A 19,417-nucleotide genomic window follows, 5' to 3' on the forward strand; every position below is an offset into this window, starting at 1 on the left:
AAGGTCATAGTTCAGAGGTCACCTACCACCATAGATGCCTTGCTCCTCCAACACTGCATCACACGCATAGAACTGTGCACACACACACACACACACACACACACACACACACACACACACACACACACACACACACACACACACACACACACACACACACACACACACACACACACACACACACACACACACACACACACACACACACACACACACACACACACACACACACACACAGTAAGCTATTTGATTTTACTATTGCTAGTAGCTAGCTATACATCACATTCACTGTTGATATACGATATATATCTCGAAACCTACCTCGAAAAGTAAGTCATGCATTTATATCCTCACGCCTAGACTATTGTAATGCTATGTACGTTGTTGGGTAGGGGACGGGGTCTCTATTTATTTGTGTTATATCTTAACTGTACCCATCTTGTATCTGTCCATGATTACAAAAAAAAAGCATGTAGTAATAAAAGGATAGAGACCGAACCGGAGTGTTAGCCCCCTGCTATAGAGAGTATGCGCGTGACATCATCATCAAACCAGGAAGTTATGCAGGAACGCCTACTGAGTGGCAAAAAACTACTTTCTGGCCTTGACAGCCCATGCATCCAAACAGAAAAGTCCTATCTGATTGCATTAAACAACATTAAACAATGTTAAACTCACTTTGCCTGTTGCTTTGCCACTCGATTTGCCACTCGATGTACCATCCACTTTAAGCATGCGCATACCCTCTATTCATTTCAATGGTATCAGCAACAACGTGGCTACGTAACAGGTGGCGTTGAAATACGAGTCGGACTGAGTAGCGAGTGATAAAACACAGCGAATCAGGCTGCTACCCAGGCTACGAATTTCACTGCCTGCAAAGGTAACAGTATGTGTCACAAGGAAAACATGAGAGAATATCAGTTTCCAGTATAGGACAGAATGAAATAAATAACTATAAATAAATAACCACTTGAACCCCAGCATCCCCATTCTGGGGGGGGGGGGGCATTAGCCAAAAGGATCAGATCTACAAGCTCACACCACAAAGAGATTTGATGTTGATGGAAAAAGAATGGAAAAAGAAACACACCTACGTAGTACGTACAGTGCAACTCAGGTCCGTTTTACAAAGGGTGGTTAAGCATGTAGTGATATCAAATACATTCTAAACATCAAACTATCCCGCGGCACTGCACCCACTTTGAGAACCACTACTGTACTGTACCTTCTGAGGGCTAAATATGATCTTGTATCTCCTGGATCTTCCGGCCGACTTGTCTGCATTTACTACATCTGGAAAAGAGAGAAGAATGCCATCAAATAAACACATTGGTTTTAAATAATTCAACAGGCAAATAAATAGTGGATACTGGATAATCAGCCTTTGTGATGAAAACGGGTTCCACCACTGTACTCACCACATATCCACTTCACGGTTCGTATTCTTGGACGAATGAGGAAACAAAGCCTACGTGAACAAAATGCAACATTAACAAACGATCGCGGCGAGAATAAGACTATTATTGAATTATGCCAGGCCGCGGACACACATCACTCACTTACTGGTCAGAGCTGCTGACAATAGGTTTATGTTCCACTTTGTAGAGTTTGTCAACTTCATGTTGCTGCAACAGAAGACATAAAACAACATCATTTTTAAACGGAGCGAGTGTGGCTTATCTGTAGCTTCTCTCTAGGATCTATACACCGCCTGCAGTTAGCACAGAACCTCTCTAGGATCTATACACCTCTGCAGTTAGCACAGAACCTCTAGGATCTATACACCAATTTACAATTTACAATTTAGGCATTTAGCAGACGCTCTTAATCCAGAGCGACTTACATTAAGCAATAACAAAAAGCATGGCATACATCACATGTATAAAAAGTAGTTATCATGAATCATGCGTAAACTAAGAACGTAACAGTGGAGTATCTATGTAAACTATACATACTATACTATATAATATATTATACATGTGTACTATAAAGTGCTATGACTACATAAAGTGCAATTCTAGAGCTATTTTAAACAAGCTATAAGTCTGTTTAAAATACTATCTAAGTCTACATAATGTGCTATCTAAGGGGCTAGGCTAGGGCAAGTGCTACGGGCCATGGTGGAGTCTGAAGAGGTGGGTTTTCAGACTACGGCGGAAGATTGGGAGTGAGGCTGCAGTTCTGACTGCAATGGGAAGTGCATTCCATAGTTTTGGAGCCAGAAGGGAGAAGAGTTTGGGACGTGTGGAGCGTTGTCCCGGCGTTTTTAGTGAAGGTACCTCCAGCTTCCCTGCGTTGGCTGATCTGAGTGAGCGGGAGGGTTTGTAGGGTACGATCATACTTGTGAGATATGGGGGGGCCATGCCTTTGGTTGCTTTGAATGCCAGCATCAGAGTTTTGTATTCTGTGCGGGCAGCGACCGGGAGCCAATGGAGCGAGCGGAGAAGGGGGGAGACGTGTGAGAATTTTGGCTGGTTGAAGACCAAGCGTGCTGCGGCATTTTGGATCAGTTGGAGGGGCTTAAGTGCACATGCCGGTAGGCCAGTAAGGAGGGAGTTGCAATAGTCAAGTTTTGACAAGACTGTTGTCTGGATTAGGAGCTGGGCTGACTCCTGACTCCTGATTCGTCGTATGTTGTAGAGTGTAAACCTACAGGATCTAGTGACAGCTGTGATGTGTGTTTTGAACGAGAGCTGACTGTCCAGGACAACACCAAGGTTCCTGGCTGTCTGTACTAACCTGCAGTTAGTACAGAACCTCTCTAGGATATATACACCGCCTGCAGTTAGTACAGAACGCGGCTGCCAGACTCATCACTGGAACTAGAAGGTCTGAACACATTACCCCGGTGCTGGCCTCACTGCACTGGCTGCCGGTAACTTTTAGAATTGATTTTAAAATTGTACTGCTAACTTTTAAAGCTCCAAACGGCCTGGCACCGCAGTACCTAGCTGAACCATACTGGAACCCCATGTGCCTGTTCGTCACCTGAGGTCTTCTAATTTAGCCCTGCCAGAGCCCAAACGACACCAAAGGGTTGAGACGGGACGAGACTGTTTCAGCTTTCGTCCCGAACGGTGTGATATGTCCTATTGCACATCAAACCACGTTGACCTAAGTGATTCAACTGGTTCAATTCAATGGCCCAAACCACACCAAAGGGTCGCCATTGATTGATTGATTGATTGATTGAAGTATTTATTAACAGTTTGGAGAATCATAGTACATTTCAAGCACAACTCAATACAAAACTGTTAACTGTGGACGACGTCACACCATAAAGCATTAAACTTGTTTACAATAGGGTCCACCATTGCCATGCAACTCTGTTTGGTTAGAAGGAGTTGCATGGCTACCCAATGGTGTGGTTTGGTTTGGGCTTAAGATGACGAAGGGCGACAAGGCCTTTGCAAGTAGGGCTCCCAGACTCTGGAACAGCCTCCCATTGGACCTTAGGTTTGCTAGCTCCTTAACTCTTTTTAAAAACCAAATTAAAGACCCATTTGTTTAGGAAAGCCTTTTTTAAACCCCAAACGATGTACTGTATGCATTTCAGTTCCACTGACACTGTATTTGTACTCTGCCTTGTTGTTATAATTGATTATTATGTATCATGATTCACTTGTTTCAGTTGTTTTTATATTGTTGAGCACTTTGTGACTTTGTCTGAAAATGTGCTGTATAAATAAAGTGCACTGTTACAGTAGGTGGAAGAATTGCAGATGTTAAGGTTTTACCTTGAGTGTTGTGACATTTGCAATGCGATCCAGGGGGCTCATCAAGTCTGCATCGATGAACAGGTCCTTCTTGCCGGGTAGCTGCGACACAAACACCAATTTAGACCCGACGTCAAAATTTAAAAAATGTCTTCTAAATCCTGACAGTTTTCTGAAATACCTATGTTTCTGTATCAGTGGTGCTCAATATTTCATGTCAAGGACCGCAAACATTATATGAAATTGGCCACCTACCCCCATCTGAAAATATGTTGTTCCAGGGACCCCCCCAGAAGCAAAGATTTGAGTTAAAAACGTTCGCTCTGAAAGAATATATATTCAAAGATTTGCGCCACATTTTCACGATTTTTCAAAAATAGCAGATCTACAAGCAACCTTGTAGATCTGCTATTTTTCAAAAGCTAAAGTATAACATAATGCTAAAAAAAAAACTAAAGGGTTCCTGCCCCTTTATAGATATACTTTTTGAAACATCTATGGGAAAAATGAATGGGGACTGCGACGCTCTATATAGGCTACAGTAGGCCTACCAAGTCGGCCATACCACCCCATGACCAAAATTTGCATTTTAAAACAAAATGTGAGTCGCCAGAGGAGTTTAATAACAAAATTATAGGCAATATTAGGCCTATGGTCGACATCAAGGTATTTACTTTCTGGACGGGAACGCCTTTTGGTGTTTTAAGCACTTTAGCTTTTGAAAAATCGTGAAAATGTGGTGCAAATTTGGAATATATACTTTCAGAGCGAACATTTTTAAATCAAATCTTTGCTTCTGGGGGTCCCTAGAACTACATATTTTCAGTTGGGGGTCGGAGGCCAAATAGGCTACATATAATTTCTGGGGTCCTTGACATGAAATAGTTTGAGCACCACTGACAGAAACAGGTTTTTCAGAAAACTGTCCTTAGGTCTAAATGGTAAATGGTGCATTTATATAGCGCCTTTATCCAAGGCGCTTTACATAGATTGTGCATTACATTCACCCATTCACACACACATTCATACACCGATTGCAGCAGAAGCCATGCAAGGTACCAACCAGCACATCGGGAGCAATTTGGGGTTCAGTGTCCTGCCCAAAGACACTTCGACATGTAGACAGGAGGAGCCGGGATTCGAACCGCCGACCCATGGATCATTGGACGACCTGCTCTACCTCTTGAGCCACAGTCGCCCCTAAATTATGGGTTAAGTAATACAACTCCCTGTCCCGTCCCACACAATCGATACTTCTGTGTCTCAAATGAACAGTTTGGATCTGGTCACACTCACGCACACGCACAGTGACATCTATAGGTATGCGAGGTGGTAACATTCACATGTCATGCACCCACCTGTTCTAGCAGGTAAATGAGCTGGTCTCTGGCCAGTCTCTTGAGCAGAGAGAAATCTGGGAGTTCAGGACAGTCCCTCCTGATGCTGTGACTGTGAGCCATGGGCAGCTGAGACAGAGAGAGAGAGAGAGAGAGAGAGGGGTGGGGGTTGAGTGAGTGAGTGAGTGCAGCCTGCAGGTGTGCAGGTTCTTCCCCCAAACTACAACACCCCCCGTGGTGCAAAACACACAGTGAACTGAATGTCATGGGTGCTCTGTCTCTGTTTTGCATAGAAGAAGTGTTATATTTGCACGTCTTTAAATGTTCTTTCTGATGAATTGAAAATGGAGGACCCTGCTGTAAACAAGTCTTAGTGCTTTTTTCTGGGTTTATCCTCTTAGCCTTAGCAGATTTTGTATTGGCCTGTACTTTCCTTGAACTGTACCCATTCTACATAGCCTAATGACACTGTTAATATATGTTTTGTTTAATTAATCAGTCAATGTTGTTCTCCTTTGGCGACGTGTCAGTCATCTTTAGCTATCTCACGTTAGCATAATAAATATTGGGATAAAGGGACATTCATTTGTACCACGCTTTTCCATAAAGTATTTACGTTTATCGTGCATGCAGCGAACGAAGTATTTACACAATAATAAACAATGTCATTCAGTGGCAAGTTTGGCAACACTGGATTCAAATAAAATACAATCTACTTACTTCCGTGGTTAGCTATGGGGCTGTAGTGGTGGGTCATCAACAACGCTTAGCTTGTTTCTCCCCGGACCCAATTCAGGAACGTACCAGTGTCCGGTACGTCCCTGAATTGGGACCGGGGAGAAACAAATCAACAACTCAACACATTGTGTTGACAACAACGTGCACGTTGCTTTTTCAGTATAATATAATGGATTACTTTGAAGAGGACCTGGTCGCTGCTCTAAGAGAAGTGGTTCACGGTGGAAACTGGCAGTGTGTAGGAAAGACATCCGACTTTGAGTCGGCATCATGCACTAAGTAAATAGACACACGTTTTAGAAAATAGAATAAGAAAACAAATGGGCCATTGCTTTACTGTGTTAATAATGTTATCAATGTCATTGCATTGTTAATGTTGCTATTCATTTCATGTCATGTGTATTTTTAATCAAGGACCAAGACTTCTACTTCTTCTTCTTCTTCTTATTGTTATTATTACTACTACTACTGCTAACACCCAGCCACAGGAGAAAATGTGGATTAATCTGTACATCACAGATCAAATCAAACATCACAATGGCATTACATTGTTAACAGCCAACTCCATCTTGATGTGGCTATCTCCCCATCCAGTGCTATCTGTATTTTTTTATTTTGCAAACTGTTGTATTCGATCAACCAATTGTCTGTCTGTCTGTCTGTCTCCAGGCTGTTCTCTGAGGACGGCGAGCATATCGTTCTGGTCCACACTGAAGATGACCGCTACTGGGCAATGGATTCTTCCTGTCCGCACGAAGGTGTCTTCAGTTCCACTTCCACTCCATCATCAGCTCATATTAGGCAGTGATGCAAATAGCCTGCATCCTTAGACTCACTACATTGAGAAAGAACGCAATCATGTCACCCTCCGGGGGTCCTGGGATGCAATACTGTACTCGGTACTGTACTCTCTAACGTTGTTAAAGTAGGAGTCATAAAATGTCCCTGGAACCCATCCCTGAAGGTAGCTCTGGGCCTGCATTCAGGGATTTAATTGATTAGTAGTGCTGCACGATTAATTGGAAAAAGATTGCAATCTAGATTCAGACACCTACAGTATGGGATCTCATTTCTAAATTTGAGCAAGAATGGTGCAGCACTAGTTGTCTGTACAATTCATTTGAGTTACTCTTGTGTTTTTGCTACAATTTACAATTTAGGCATTTAGCAGACGCTCTTAATCCAGAGCGACTTACATTAAGCAAGAACAAAAAGCATGGGAATACATCACATATGTAAAATGCATTTATCGCGAAACATGCGTAAGCTAAGAACGTGACTAGAACATATCTATATAATGACACTATACATATAAACTATAACTAGAACATATCTATACTAGAAAAAGTGCCCTTCTGGGCACAGCAGGTCTCCACCAGGAGGATAGGAGTGTGTGTGATGTGTGGCAAAATGTTTAGGAGTAATATAATCATGTTTTGTGTGTGTGTGTGTGTGTGTGTGTGTGTGTGTGTGTGTGTGTGTGTGTGTGTGTGTGTGTGTGTGTGTGTGTGTGTGTGTGTGTGTGTGTGTGTGTGTGTGTGTGAGACACAGCTTGGCGCCACCATGAGGCTGATTTGAAAACTGTCAAGTGGCATTTTTTCCTCAGCCTAGTGGGAATATGCATGCACAGTTTCACCGAAATCGGACGCTGCGTTGAGTAGTTGTGGCGATTTGTACAAAACGGGTACCAAGCGGGCTACTCCTGAAAAGTTTAGAAGCCAATCGTAGTCAATGAAGGTGGATTACATGACTATGGAGAGCATGTGTACCGATTTGCGTGCAATTTGGATAACATCTGAAGGAGTAATATTAGAAAATGTGTTTTACATATGTCGGCCTCCTGGTGGCGCTATAAAGAGCAGATGTGAAAAATTCCAGGCAAAGGTTTTTCCTTGGCCTCTAGGGAGTTGGCATACAAAGTTATCCACAGATCCGTGCAGTTAGAGGTAAAAACACTTTTCGGCCAGTTATAGCGCCACCATGAGGCTGAGTTGAAAATGTTCACGTGGCATTTCTTCCTCGGCCGAGTGGGAATGTGCGTGCGCAATTTCACGGAAATCACACGATGTGTTCATGATTTGCAGCATTTTGTTTGAAACTGAACACTCCTGCGAACTTTGGAAGCCAATCTTAGCCAATCAGGATGGAGTCTGGGAAATCTGAAAGACCCGTTTGGTTGAATGGCTCTAGAGAGACTGTGTACCAATTTGTGTGATGTTTGGACAAGATCTGTAGGTGTACTGTCCAAAAACTTGTTTTGCACAAAGCGGCCTCCTGGTGGCGCTATAACAGGCCGTTCTGGAAATTTTGGGGCAGAGGTTCATCGTTGGCATCCAGGGAGTGTGTGTGCAAAATGTGGCATCGACCGGGTTAACAGTGGCGGAGATTAGCTGTTCACAGACGGACACACGGACGGACACACGGACGGACGGACGGACGGACGGACGGAGTGCAAAACATACTCTCTCCCCATGCCTTCGGCCTGGTGGAGACAATAATGACACTATACATATAAACTATACATATATGCTATACTATGGTGTACATATATACTATGAAGTGCTATGACTACATACAATGCACTTATTGTGCTACATGACATGCTATAAGTCTGTTTCAAATGCTATATAAGTCTAAGAAGTGCTGTCTAAGGGGGGTAGGGTAAGTGCTATGGGCCATGATGGAGTCTGAAAAGGTGGGTTTTCAGACTACGGCGGAAGATCGGGAGTGATTTTCCGCCGTAGTCTGAAAACCCACCTTTTCAGACTACAAAGTCAGGCTACAAAGTCTACGATTTGTCACACACGTTAACACAGTGAAATTTGTTCTCCGCATTTGACCCATCTCTTGGAGCGGTGAGCTGCACCCGTGCCGCGCTTTGATTAGTTTGATTAGTTTGAGTTATAATTTGATTAGTTGATGTGAGCCCCCAATCCAACCCAAGCCCTAAAACTGGGACTGTAAAAATGGGACCGAATGCCACTCTGCCTAATATTGCCTATAACTTAGTTATTAAACTCCTCTTGTGGAGGAAAATAGAGATTCACATCTGAGCAGGAACCGTGCAGCAATATTGATTAGGATGGTATTAATATACTATAATGTAATGTGTCGACACACACAGGCGGTCCTCTTGAACTGGGCGATATCGAAGATATCGGAAATGGAAAGATGGCGCTCGTGTGCCCATGGCATCACTTTGACTTCTGCCTGGAGACGGGGGCCTCTTCCACTGGACTTCAGGTACAGTATAGGGGGTACATGGAACAGGGACGTGCACACATAAACATCAAAAGGGGCCTCAGCTCCTGCCCTTTTAACCCGTCTGTAAAACAACTGCCCTTTCCAGACCACGAATGCAGCATTTACTGTGGTGAAAGAAATGCAAATGCCACTCTTTTCCATGCCATTCCGGAAGGCAGCATTCAGGAGAATTGCTTCTTTTTCTCCGAAGTCTCCTGAACTTGAATGCAGCATTTTGCGTTGAACTAATTTGTTTAGAAATCTATGTCGTTACACCGCATCTCCACTAGCTAAAGAGCGTGCCCCGAAAATAGCCGATCTACAACTCTCAACGCGTCACAGCGTGACGCGTTGTGAGCTTGTAGATCTGCTATTTTTGTCCAAAAGTGCCCTTACGGGATTTCAGCCCCTGCCCCTCTAACACTCTCTAACACGTCCTGACATGGAACATAAATGCATGTCATATTTGGACCTCAAAAGCAGGGCCATAAACTTATTTTGGATTATTTGTATAATCTAAGATTTTGTTGATGGTTTTCAGACTTTTTCATGATTTTATAGTTTGTGTTTTAACTGCAGAACCCGGTCTACGAAGTCAGAGTTGTCCAGGACAACGTTTACGTCAACACTCAGAACCAACTGTCCTTGAGCCCTGTTCCCCAGACCACGCTGTCATGTACAGGTACCACATACAGTACAGTACAGTACAGTACAGTACAGTACAGTACAGTACAGTACAGTACAGTACAGTACAGTACAGTACAGTACAGTAGAATAGAGCCCTGTTCCACAGACCACAGTGTCATGTACAGGTACCACATACAGTACAGTACAGTACAGTACAGTACAGTACAGTACAGTACAGTACAGTACAGTACAGTACAGTAGAATAGAGCCCTGTTCCACAGACCACGCTGTCATGTACAGGTACCACATACAGTACAGTACAGTACAGTAGAATAGAGCCCTGTTCCACAGACCACGCTGTCATGTACAGGTACCACATACAGTACAGTACAGTACAGTACAGTAGAATAGAGCCCTGTTCCACAGACCACGCTGTCATGTACAGGTACCACATACAGTACAGTATACAGTAGAATAGAGCCATGTTCCCCAGACCACGCTGTCATGTACAGGTACCACATACAGTACAGTACAGTACAGTACAGTACAGTAGAATAGAGCCCTGTTCCACAGACCACGCTGTCATGTACAGGTACCACATACAGTACAGTACAGTACAGTAGAATAGAGCCCTGTTCCACAGACCACGCTGTCATGTACAGGTACCACATACAGTACAGTACAGTACAGTAGAATAGAGCCCTGTTCCACAGACCACGCTGTCATGTACAGGTACCACATACAGTACAGTATACAGTAGAATAGAGCCCTGTTTCACAGACCACAGTGTCATGTACAGGTACCACATACAGTACAGTACAGTACAGTACAGTACAGTACAGTATACAGTAGAATAGAGCCCTGTTTCACAGACCACAGTGTCATGTACCACATACAGTACAGTACAGTACAGTACAGTACAGTACAGTATACAGTAGAATAGAGCCCTGTTTCACAGACCACAGTGTCATGTACAGGTACCACATACAGTACAGTACAGTACAGTACAGTACAGTAGAATAGAACATGGATGGCATCATGACTAAAATATCTAATATATTACACACATAAAAACCCCAGGAAAGTGCTTCCTGTGTCCTAAACATCATCAGAGGATACAGTATGTGAGATTGTCAAAAAAACAAAGTTGTCTGTCTGTTTCTGTCCAAACAAAGTATCTGCTCCTGATCCCATGGAGCTGCGTCCTTCTGAAGACACCCTCTGCTACTGGGCAGCGAAGATCCTCTGCACTGCAGATCCAAGAGAGAAGGCAAGACATACTTTAATACCTTATTTATAGATACTAAGGATTCGTAATCCTGAGCATTGTCGCTACTAGCATCACCAACATGTGGAAGTTGTATAATCATTCTGATTAGGATTAGTGCTGCACGATTCTTGTTCAAATGTGAATCTCGATTTTCCTCTACAAGATTGAGATCACGATCTATTTTTTTATGTCTGTAGTTGCTTAACATTACTAGTAGGGTTGTCCCGATCCAATCACATTTTCAAATGATCGTCCCCAGTATTATATCCATATCATGATATTAGACTGGATATTGTCTGTGATTTTGGATATTTTACTTTTGTGACATGGCAAGTGTTCTATAAAATCGGGAAAAATCGGTATCGGCAGATACTCAAAAACAAATGATCGGAATCGGATCGGGAGCAAAATAATTGGGACATCCCTAATTACTACGTTCAAAATGTGGCACCTGGAGCCCTAACCACTGTGGCTTTAAACAGACAAGAGTAAGTCAAATGAATTGGACACAGGCTGACACACAGCCAACTCAGTGATGTAAATAGGTTTTCAATGTAATGAGTCCCGTGATGCAGGGATGGTCTTTTAGATGAGTCCCAGGGACATTTGATGTAATTTTTACAAATTGCAGCATTTAACTACCATTTCATTTTATATGGTTATAATGTGGTTATATTCATGTAGAAAACAGAAGAAGAAATGATTATTATAACTAAAGCTAGTGTGTGTATTATTTGTACTGTACATGCAGAGTACAGTAGTGCATCCTGTGGATGGAGAGGTCCTTGTTTTATTGCGTCCCTTAACTATGAACTGCGTTTTGGGATGCAAAATGCACCCTATTTTAATCTCTGCCAACTAGTGCTGCACCGTTCTTGCTCAAATTTGGAAATGAGATAGCACAGGCAGGTGTCTGAATCTAGAACGACGCAATCTTTTTTTCAACTGCACCAATTGGGATTCACACTCATGGGATCAGGGTCTCTGTGTCGCTTGCTACAAGCAACACACACCAATGGTGATATCACTGTCCTATCCTATCCAGCAACTAACAGATATCCATCACTTTAAAATCATGAACGATACTACATACCGGTACATACATCAGTATGATACTACATACATCAGTACGATACATGCATACAGTCAGTATGTACTACGCTGCGCATACATACAGTCAGTATGTACTACGCTGCGCATACATAGTCAATATGTACTACGCTGCACATACATACAGTCAGTATGTACTACGCTGCGCATACATAGTCAATATGTACTACGCTGCACATACATACAGTCAGTATGTACTACGCTGCGCATACATACAGTCAGTATGTACTACGCTGCGCATACATTCAGTCAGTATGTACTACATACAGTATACTCATGACTTGTGACCAACCGTTTCAGGTGAACTTGACCCTGGAGGTCCAGGAGAGATGGAACTCGGGTTCGATAACAGAAGTGGGACAGGCTGCTCCTCCACAGCAGCCCAGCAGGAAGGACAACCTGACCGTGATCGAACCGGGCAAAATAAAACGGGGCAAAGGAGGCACTCAGGTTCGCTTTGATTTGGATTTGATCTTAATTTATCTTGAACAAAAACGTACAGAAAACTATACTAGTATAACGTATAGTCTTTAGAATAACACACCATTTAGTCTTAGTCCTATTTAGTCTTCTGAACTCCGTGGACTCGGTGCTAATGGGCATGAGAAGTTGCATCATTTTTGCATATTTAATTTGCTGCGTTTGCCTTCACACTGCAGGGACCTTTATTAATGTGTTCAATTCATAAACTACACAGTGAAATCTATGGTGTTAAAATTATACTCTGAGAAATAGTTAGGACGTCACGTAAAATTAGGGTAACGTACATGGAGCGTATCGCCGGGCCGTCTGGGACTGGACCTCTCTCTCTCTCTCTCTCTCCCCGCACGCACGCACTGTTCTTTTGGGCATGGAGGCACAGCGCTGAGCGCACTGAGCGCAGACAGCAGCGTGTTTACGCACAGACAGACAGACAGAATATTCTGTAGGCTACACTGCAGTGTTTTTATCTGTTTCCTTAAGCAATTGATTAATGTAGTCTACTCGTCCTCATATTTCGATGAGGGCTTCAGTCTCCTCATTCGACCACGTCTATCCACGGTAACGGGACATCTTTGCGCTGCGTAAATTATGCCATCTCCGTCTCCAATTGTGTTTCCTCATCATTCATCCGCCACATTGTTTGCTTCATTTCCTTTATTTGATGTGGGTTGCATTCATACATTTTGGCGAAGTAGAATGCGGTTATTTGATCCGCATCAGACTTCCATTGAGCCTTCACACCTGCCAAACGAAGCGCACTTTCCTACAATATGCAGCAGGATTCGCAGTAAAGCATTCTGGTGTGAATGCGACAGATTAGTCTTAGTCAACAAAATTAACACTGCATAAAACAATATATTGTAAAACAATATGTTATTATTATTATTTATGTTTTATCCCACGATTTTGTAACCCATTTTACACCCCTGTGTCAATTATCTAATGTGATCCTGGGCTCTACACACCCTCTGCCAACCTGGGGAGAGCAACGGACTTGAACTCATGCTTCCTTCATGCATGAGTGTCCAAGTTGCTCCAACCTGTTCCTTTCCCCTCCATCAGGCACCCCGGCTGGCCAGGGGGAGGCAGTTTAGAGACCAGGATTACTGCATGTTTTTTGTGAGGGTACCTACCCTAGGGGACACGTGGAGAACATGCAAACTCCACACAGAAAGGCCCTTTCACCAACCCCGCCTCGGGTATGGGCACTGATGAAAACAATATGTTATAATACAAGTTTATATAATACCCTATTGTTTTTTACATGATGTAAATCAATCATAATAAAACAAAAGTAATAAAAAGACATTGTCTAATGAGTAAATAATAACCAAGCCAGGGTTGCAAAATGGACTTGACAAAGTTCATAATTCAGTTAAAGACTTATTATTGTGTGTGTGTGTGTGTGTGTGTGTGTGTGTGTGTGTGTGTGTGTGTGTGTGTGTGTGTGTGTGTGTGTGTGTGTGTGTGTGTGTGTGTGTGTGTGTGTGTGTGTGTGTGTGTGTGTGTGTGTGTGTGTGTGTGTGTGTGTGTGTGTGTGTGTGTGTGTGTGTGTGTGTGTGTGTGTGTGTGTGTGTGTGCGCCTGCCTCTATGCAGGCTAGCCGTATAGCTCTGCTCCACTCCCTGGCTAACATCGAGCAGTGGGCTATCGACCTGTCCTGGGATGTCATCGCCAGGTTTTCAGCCGTCAAAGTGCAGAGTGACGACCCTTTGCCTCGTCAGTTCTTCAGTGATTTTGTTAAAGTGGCTGGAGACGAAGCCAAGGTAATCATGTTTTCACATGACAGTATGTACCGGTATTTATCTTCACTTTTAATTACAAACCCCACAAGATATCCAACGCGCTCCCATATTTCACGCCCCAAACAAGTGGCAGAAAATGGAGTCATTTAAGGTACTACTGGAGGATTCAACACAACCTGTACCTGTTTTTTTTGTAACCCAAGTGTATTAGCATGTTAATGTACACTATGTTTCACCTCGTGTAAAATTGGGTTATTTTTTTTAATTATTTTTTGTATGTATGATCACACTGTACTCACGGCATCCTTGCAAAAGCGAGCATGCTCTCAATGCTCTTCTCTGATTTAATAAAGGTCAAGTATAATTGGCTGTTCTGTTTAAAGTTAGGACTGTGACAATGACCACGTGTGTTCTCCTCTGATCCGCAGCACTATCACCTTCTAGAGAAAAGAATCACGGAACTGGGCAGTTTCTTTGGTGCTTTGCCTGTTCACAACGGTTAGTAGTTACCCCCTAGTTTATGTTGTCAAAAAGGTTCCATATTGAGCGAGCCGAGCCTTTCCCAACATGGACTCACTCACTACTCTGTGCTATTCTCAACAGGACTGTGGCAGTCGGCGACAGAAACCTCCCATGACCTTCTGGCCAGACTTGCTATTGTACACATGGTCCATGAAGCCAGGTGAACCAATTAAATTAAATCCATGAAGCCAGGTGAACCAATTAAATTAAATATATGAAGTCAGGTGAACCAATTAAATTAAATCCATGAAGCCAGGTGAACCAATTAAATTAAATCCATGAAGCCAGGTGAACCAATTAAATTAAATATATGAAGTCAGGTGAACCAATTAAATTAATTATATTGTAATACATGGTCCATGAAGCCAGGTGAACCAATTAAATTAAATCCATGAAGCCAGGTGAACCAATTAAATTAAATATATGAAGTCAGGTGAACCAATTAAATTAATTATATTGTAATACATGGTGCATGAAGCCAGGTGAACCAATTAAATTAAATCCATGAAGCCAGGTGAACCAATTAAATTAAGTCTATGAAGTCAGGTGAACCAATTAAATTAAATCCATGAAGTCAGGTGAACCAATTAAATTAATTATATTGTAATACATGGTGCATGAAGCCAGGTGAACCAATTAAATTAAATCCATGAAGCCAGGTGAACCAATTAAATTAAATCCATGAAGCCAGGTGAACCAATTAAATTAAATATATGAAGTCAGGTGAACCAATTAAATTAATTATATTGTAATACATGGTGCATGAAGCCAGGTGAACCAATTAAATTAAGTCCAGGAAGTCAGGTGAACCAATTAATTAAGTCTATGAAGCCAGCAGGTGAACAAATTAATTAACCGTTTCCCCGCCAAAAAGCGTAGCCTCCGTTTATTCAGTTTATAAATGTGTTTAATCCGATCTAGTGGAAAGGCTACTCACATTATCTTCGGATGGCTATCTGTTGTTAGCTTAGACAGTGGACTGCGGCATCTTTGATTGTGCACGCACGCGCACACTTTCAGTCGCTTTAGTCTCCAAATGTCCCTCCCAGGTGGCATTTCTGGTCAAAACAACGCTCATTGCACGGTCGTAGTAATGGCGCCGGCCAGTACTGATCATGCTCCAGGCAGACAATAACATCAGGTCGAGAGTCAACACACACCATTAAGCTGACACAAGCGGTGTTTGGGATCTTCAAAATTAGGGTTGAACGGGGCGATATCCTGGCATGTTATTAATTAATCCCAGCGGAAATTGTGTTAAGTCTAGTCTACTAGACCTTACCCGTTCTATAATATATGAACGACAAATGATGTGCAGTGTGGGTAATGCGATAATAATAATAGTAATAGTAGTAGTTAGTAATAGTAATAGATCACATTATTATTGGGAGGGAATTGGGAGGGAAAAGTATTCCCTGGAGGGGTCTGTGTATTCCTGGGACTCACATAAATACTCACACTCACACATGCGCACACACACACACACACATGCGCACACACACACATGCGCGCGACCTGTCGTTGCAAGACACATATCCGTGTGTTGCTTATATAGACAGATAATCGTTCCGATATCCTGCTGTTCATTTCATCACATTAACTTTGCAAATAACTTTAGTACGCGCAGTGTCGGGGAGACGTCCCCCGTGCTGCCAGGGAACAGGGAGAATGGTGTATTCCTGAAGGGGAGGTGTGGCGTTGTGGCGCGAGGTGCGTGGAGGCTCGCCGTGTGCCGTGGCGTTTTGAGATGGCCGCCTAAGCTAAGGAAGTGGCCAGGCAAACATATACCGACTGACTTTTTTTCTTGAATTAATTATTATACACATGGTTCCGAGTTAAAATTAGCAAACTTTTCGGTCCTGGGACCTTCGTCAGTGCTATAACTCTAACCTTGTGTGCTATAACTCTAACTCTAAAATGTCAAATTTTAATGACTTTTGTTTCTTCTTTTTTTTTCATAAAGCCTGCCATTAATGTTTTGCATTCACTTTGGGGACTATAATATGTCAAGAACAGATTCCGAGAAACAAACAGCAGAGGGCGCTGTTGGGAAAGAATTTGACAATAGTATTGTTCTTTTAGTGTTGTTGGTCTTCAACTTTCCTTTCCCAACAGCGCCCTCTGCTGTTTGTTGCTCGGAATCTGTTCTTGACATATTATAGTCCCCAAAGTGAATGCAAAACATTGCTATTTTGTTCCAAAAGCTTTACAACCTGTATAGCACTGATGAAGGTCCCAGGACCGAAATTTTTGCTAATTTTAACTCACTATGAGCACTTAATCATGAGCATATACAATTACACGAAATTCAGTCTGAGGAGTCTTTTTCTGCCAGTTTTTCCTTTATGTTTTTGAGACCGCGCACCTGCAACAAAGAACAAAGAAAGGCGCAACAGTTTCCCCTGTACCCTGAAGTAGCCACTGGGCATTTTTCAGGCTATTAGTCTAAAATAAATACTTTCATGCGGGAGACCCGGATTTGAATCCCTAGGTGTTACATATAGACGTTTAAAAAGCTGCTAATCAACATCTGAAACGCTAAAAAAAACGTTCATTTTTAGACCAGTTATAACACATTTTTAGATGGACGTCTAACAGCCAACTATTGCTCAGTGGGAACATGTATATAACGACACAATGTGCCATAGCTGTCTACACAATGCTGTACCCCTTCCAAGCTCCAACTGTATATACTTTCCCTATTTTCAACAGTTTATAACTAGGGATGCACCGAAAGGGAAATTCTTGGCCGAAACCGAATATCCGAATATGATTAATATTATACATCTTTTTTCCTACCATTGCTGTCATGGCCGTACCTTAAAGCTACCTGATTTATGGCAAAATAAATGGTTATGGCAAAACTTAACTTAAATAATAATCACTATTATGGGTCCATAAAACATTTATTCAGCTCTTTTGAATGCATTAATTGCATACACTATTCGGTGATATATTTTCTGCCTATTCGGGCCGAAACCGAATAGGCCGAAAATGCATTTTTTTTCTGCCAAATATTTTCTGCAGACGAATATTTGGTGCATCACTATTTATAACTTTTTATTGTGATTATTTTGACACTTTATTTTGCAATGCAATGCAAAAACGCATTTTTTTTTCTCATGCCAATAAATAAATAAAAGCTCCTTTGAGTTTGAATGTAACCGATTTCTCCTCCTCTCCAGGGGATTGGACGTCCATCCCCAGACCCTGTCCCGCTTCGCTGCCCAGAAGGACCAGCCGTCTGTGGACATTCTGGAGGTGATCTACACAGACGAGATCACACACGTGGCAGCAGGCCTGAGGTGGTTCACCTACATCTGCTCGGTACAAGGCAGGGTATGAAATGACCACTAAAGTCACTGAGGCCCATTCTGGGGCGGGAACCCCCTTTTGGTGTTTTAAGCATTATGTTATACTTTAGCTATTGAAAAATAGCAGATCTACAAGCTCATACGAGCTTGTAGGTCAGCTATTTTTGAACAATCGTGAAAATGTGGCGCAAATCTTTGAATATATATTCTTTCACAGCGAACGTTTTAACTCAAATCTTTGCTTCTGGGGGGGGTCGGTACTCGGTGGAACAACATCTTTTCAGATGGGGGTCGGTGGCCAATTACATATACTTTTTGGGGTCCTTGACATGAAAATGTTTGAGAACCACTGACATAGAAACAGTGTTTTCAAACAACTGTCAGGATTTAGAAGACATTTGTAGAATCGTCCTCAGGTCTAAATGGGTTCATGAAAATGTTCAGGGGAAATAATATAATATATAAAAATGAATTTGGACCTCCATGGCTCCATCTGAAATGATGTTGTTCGTGTTGGTCATCTTTCTTTTGGCATGCGGAATAGGATGTCTCCTTACATTGTGATCCTTACAGGAATGCCTGTCGACATTTCATAACTTGGTGAAACGGCACTTCAAAGGCTACCTGAAGCCCCCTTTTAACATCGAAGGACGGACAACGGCTGGCATGACAGAAGAGGTAGAGACAGAGAGGTCGATGCAAATAGAACCGTTACATTAAGTCTACGAGTAATTGTCACAAATAATTGCGATTACATTTTTTTGGCAGAGATATGACTGAATTATGACTTAAATATACAAGAACATTTCTGACATTTAATACTTTTCAAAAATAGAATGTAATGGTCTACAAGCTTACAAGCTAGTAGATCAGCTATTTCTATTTTTGGAAAATGTTTGAAAATGTATGAACATTTTTCAACATGGATACGATCATTCGATAATTCCGATCAGGCGATTACTGTATGTAACAATTGTGACAGGCCTAAGGATGGCGACACTATCCTTCACAGGATGGCATGCACAATCTAACCTTAGCCTTATTGTTTCTCTTCACTAGTGGTATGTTCCCCTCGTGAAGCCATCCAGCTGATTATGGATCCTAGGAGCGTGAAGACTGCCGGCTCATCCAGGGGAAAAAAGACACTCTGTACACCGACTTGTTCTTTTCATCAAGTTGGTTTCAGTATTTGAGTTGGTCAATTCACCTCCGTTCCACGTCCAGTTGTCTTGCAAATGCTGGAAATCATGTACATTTGTATAAATGTTTATTTATGTAAACAAATAAGTACCGTTGTTGTTAATTTTGGA

General features: G+C 42.3%; 2 protein-coding genes across 4 annotated transcripts in view; one reads left to right on the top strand and one right to left on the bottom strand.

Annotated features, from left to right (window-relative positions):
- The window catches only part of vps33b (VPS33B late endosome and lysosome associated), a 22,260-nt gene extending 16,367 nt beyond the window's left edge, over positions 1-5,893 (bottom strand). The window contains exons 1-7 of one of the 2 annotated variants that reach the window (XM_079497849.1): positions 5,777-5,893; positions 5,078-5,185; positions 3,741-3,821; positions 1,567-1,628; positions 1,422-1,471; positions 1,229-1,296; positions 27-72 (exon numbers count right to left, since the gene is read on the bottom strand). In XM_079497849.1, coding sequence (XP_079353975.1) covers positions 27-72; positions 1,229-1,296; positions 1,422-1,471; positions 1,567-1,628; positions 3,741-3,821; positions 5,078-5,179 — 409 coding nt within the window. In that variant the 5' untranslated portion in view covers positions 5,180-5,185; positions 5,777-5,893. Of the gene's footprint in view, positions 1-26; positions 73-1,228; positions 1,297-1,421; positions 1,472-1,566; positions 1,629-3,740; positions 3,822-5,077; positions 5,186-5,672; positions 5,692-5,776 lie in introns of those variants that run through there. The other variant, XM_079497850.1, reaches the window with a different exon arrangement.
- On the top strand, positions 5,858-19,410 carry LOC306920890 (uncharacterized protein). 2 transcript variants are annotated; one of them, XM_079497856.1, is made up of 12 exons: positions 5,858-6,073; positions 6,464-6,552; positions 8,919-9,037; positions 9,617-9,719; positions 10,840-10,934; positions 12,345-12,494; positions 14,125-14,292; positions 14,700-14,769; positions 14,875-14,953; positions 17,979-18,132; positions 18,681-18,785; positions 19,167-19,410. In XM_079497856.1, exons 1-12 carry the CDS (start codon positions 5,964-5,966, stop codon positions 19,197-19,199), a joined length of 1,275 nt encoding a protein of 424 aa, XP_079353982.1. In that variant the 5' UTR covers positions 5,858-5,963; the 3' UTR covers positions 19,200-19,410. The 2 variants fall into 2 exon arrangements, with proteins under 2 accessions (XP_079353982.1, XP_079353983.1); XM_079497857.1 differs by having other exon boundaries at positions 17,979-18,120.
- Positions 19,411-19,417: the final 7 nt, after the last annotated feature.

The sequence above is a fragment of the Electrona antarctica genome (genome assembly GCF_951216825.1).
Source record: "Electrona antarctica genome assembly, chromosome: 3".
NCBI lineage: Eukaryota > Metazoa > Chordata > Actinopteri > Myctophiformes > Myctophidae > Electrona > Electrona antarctica.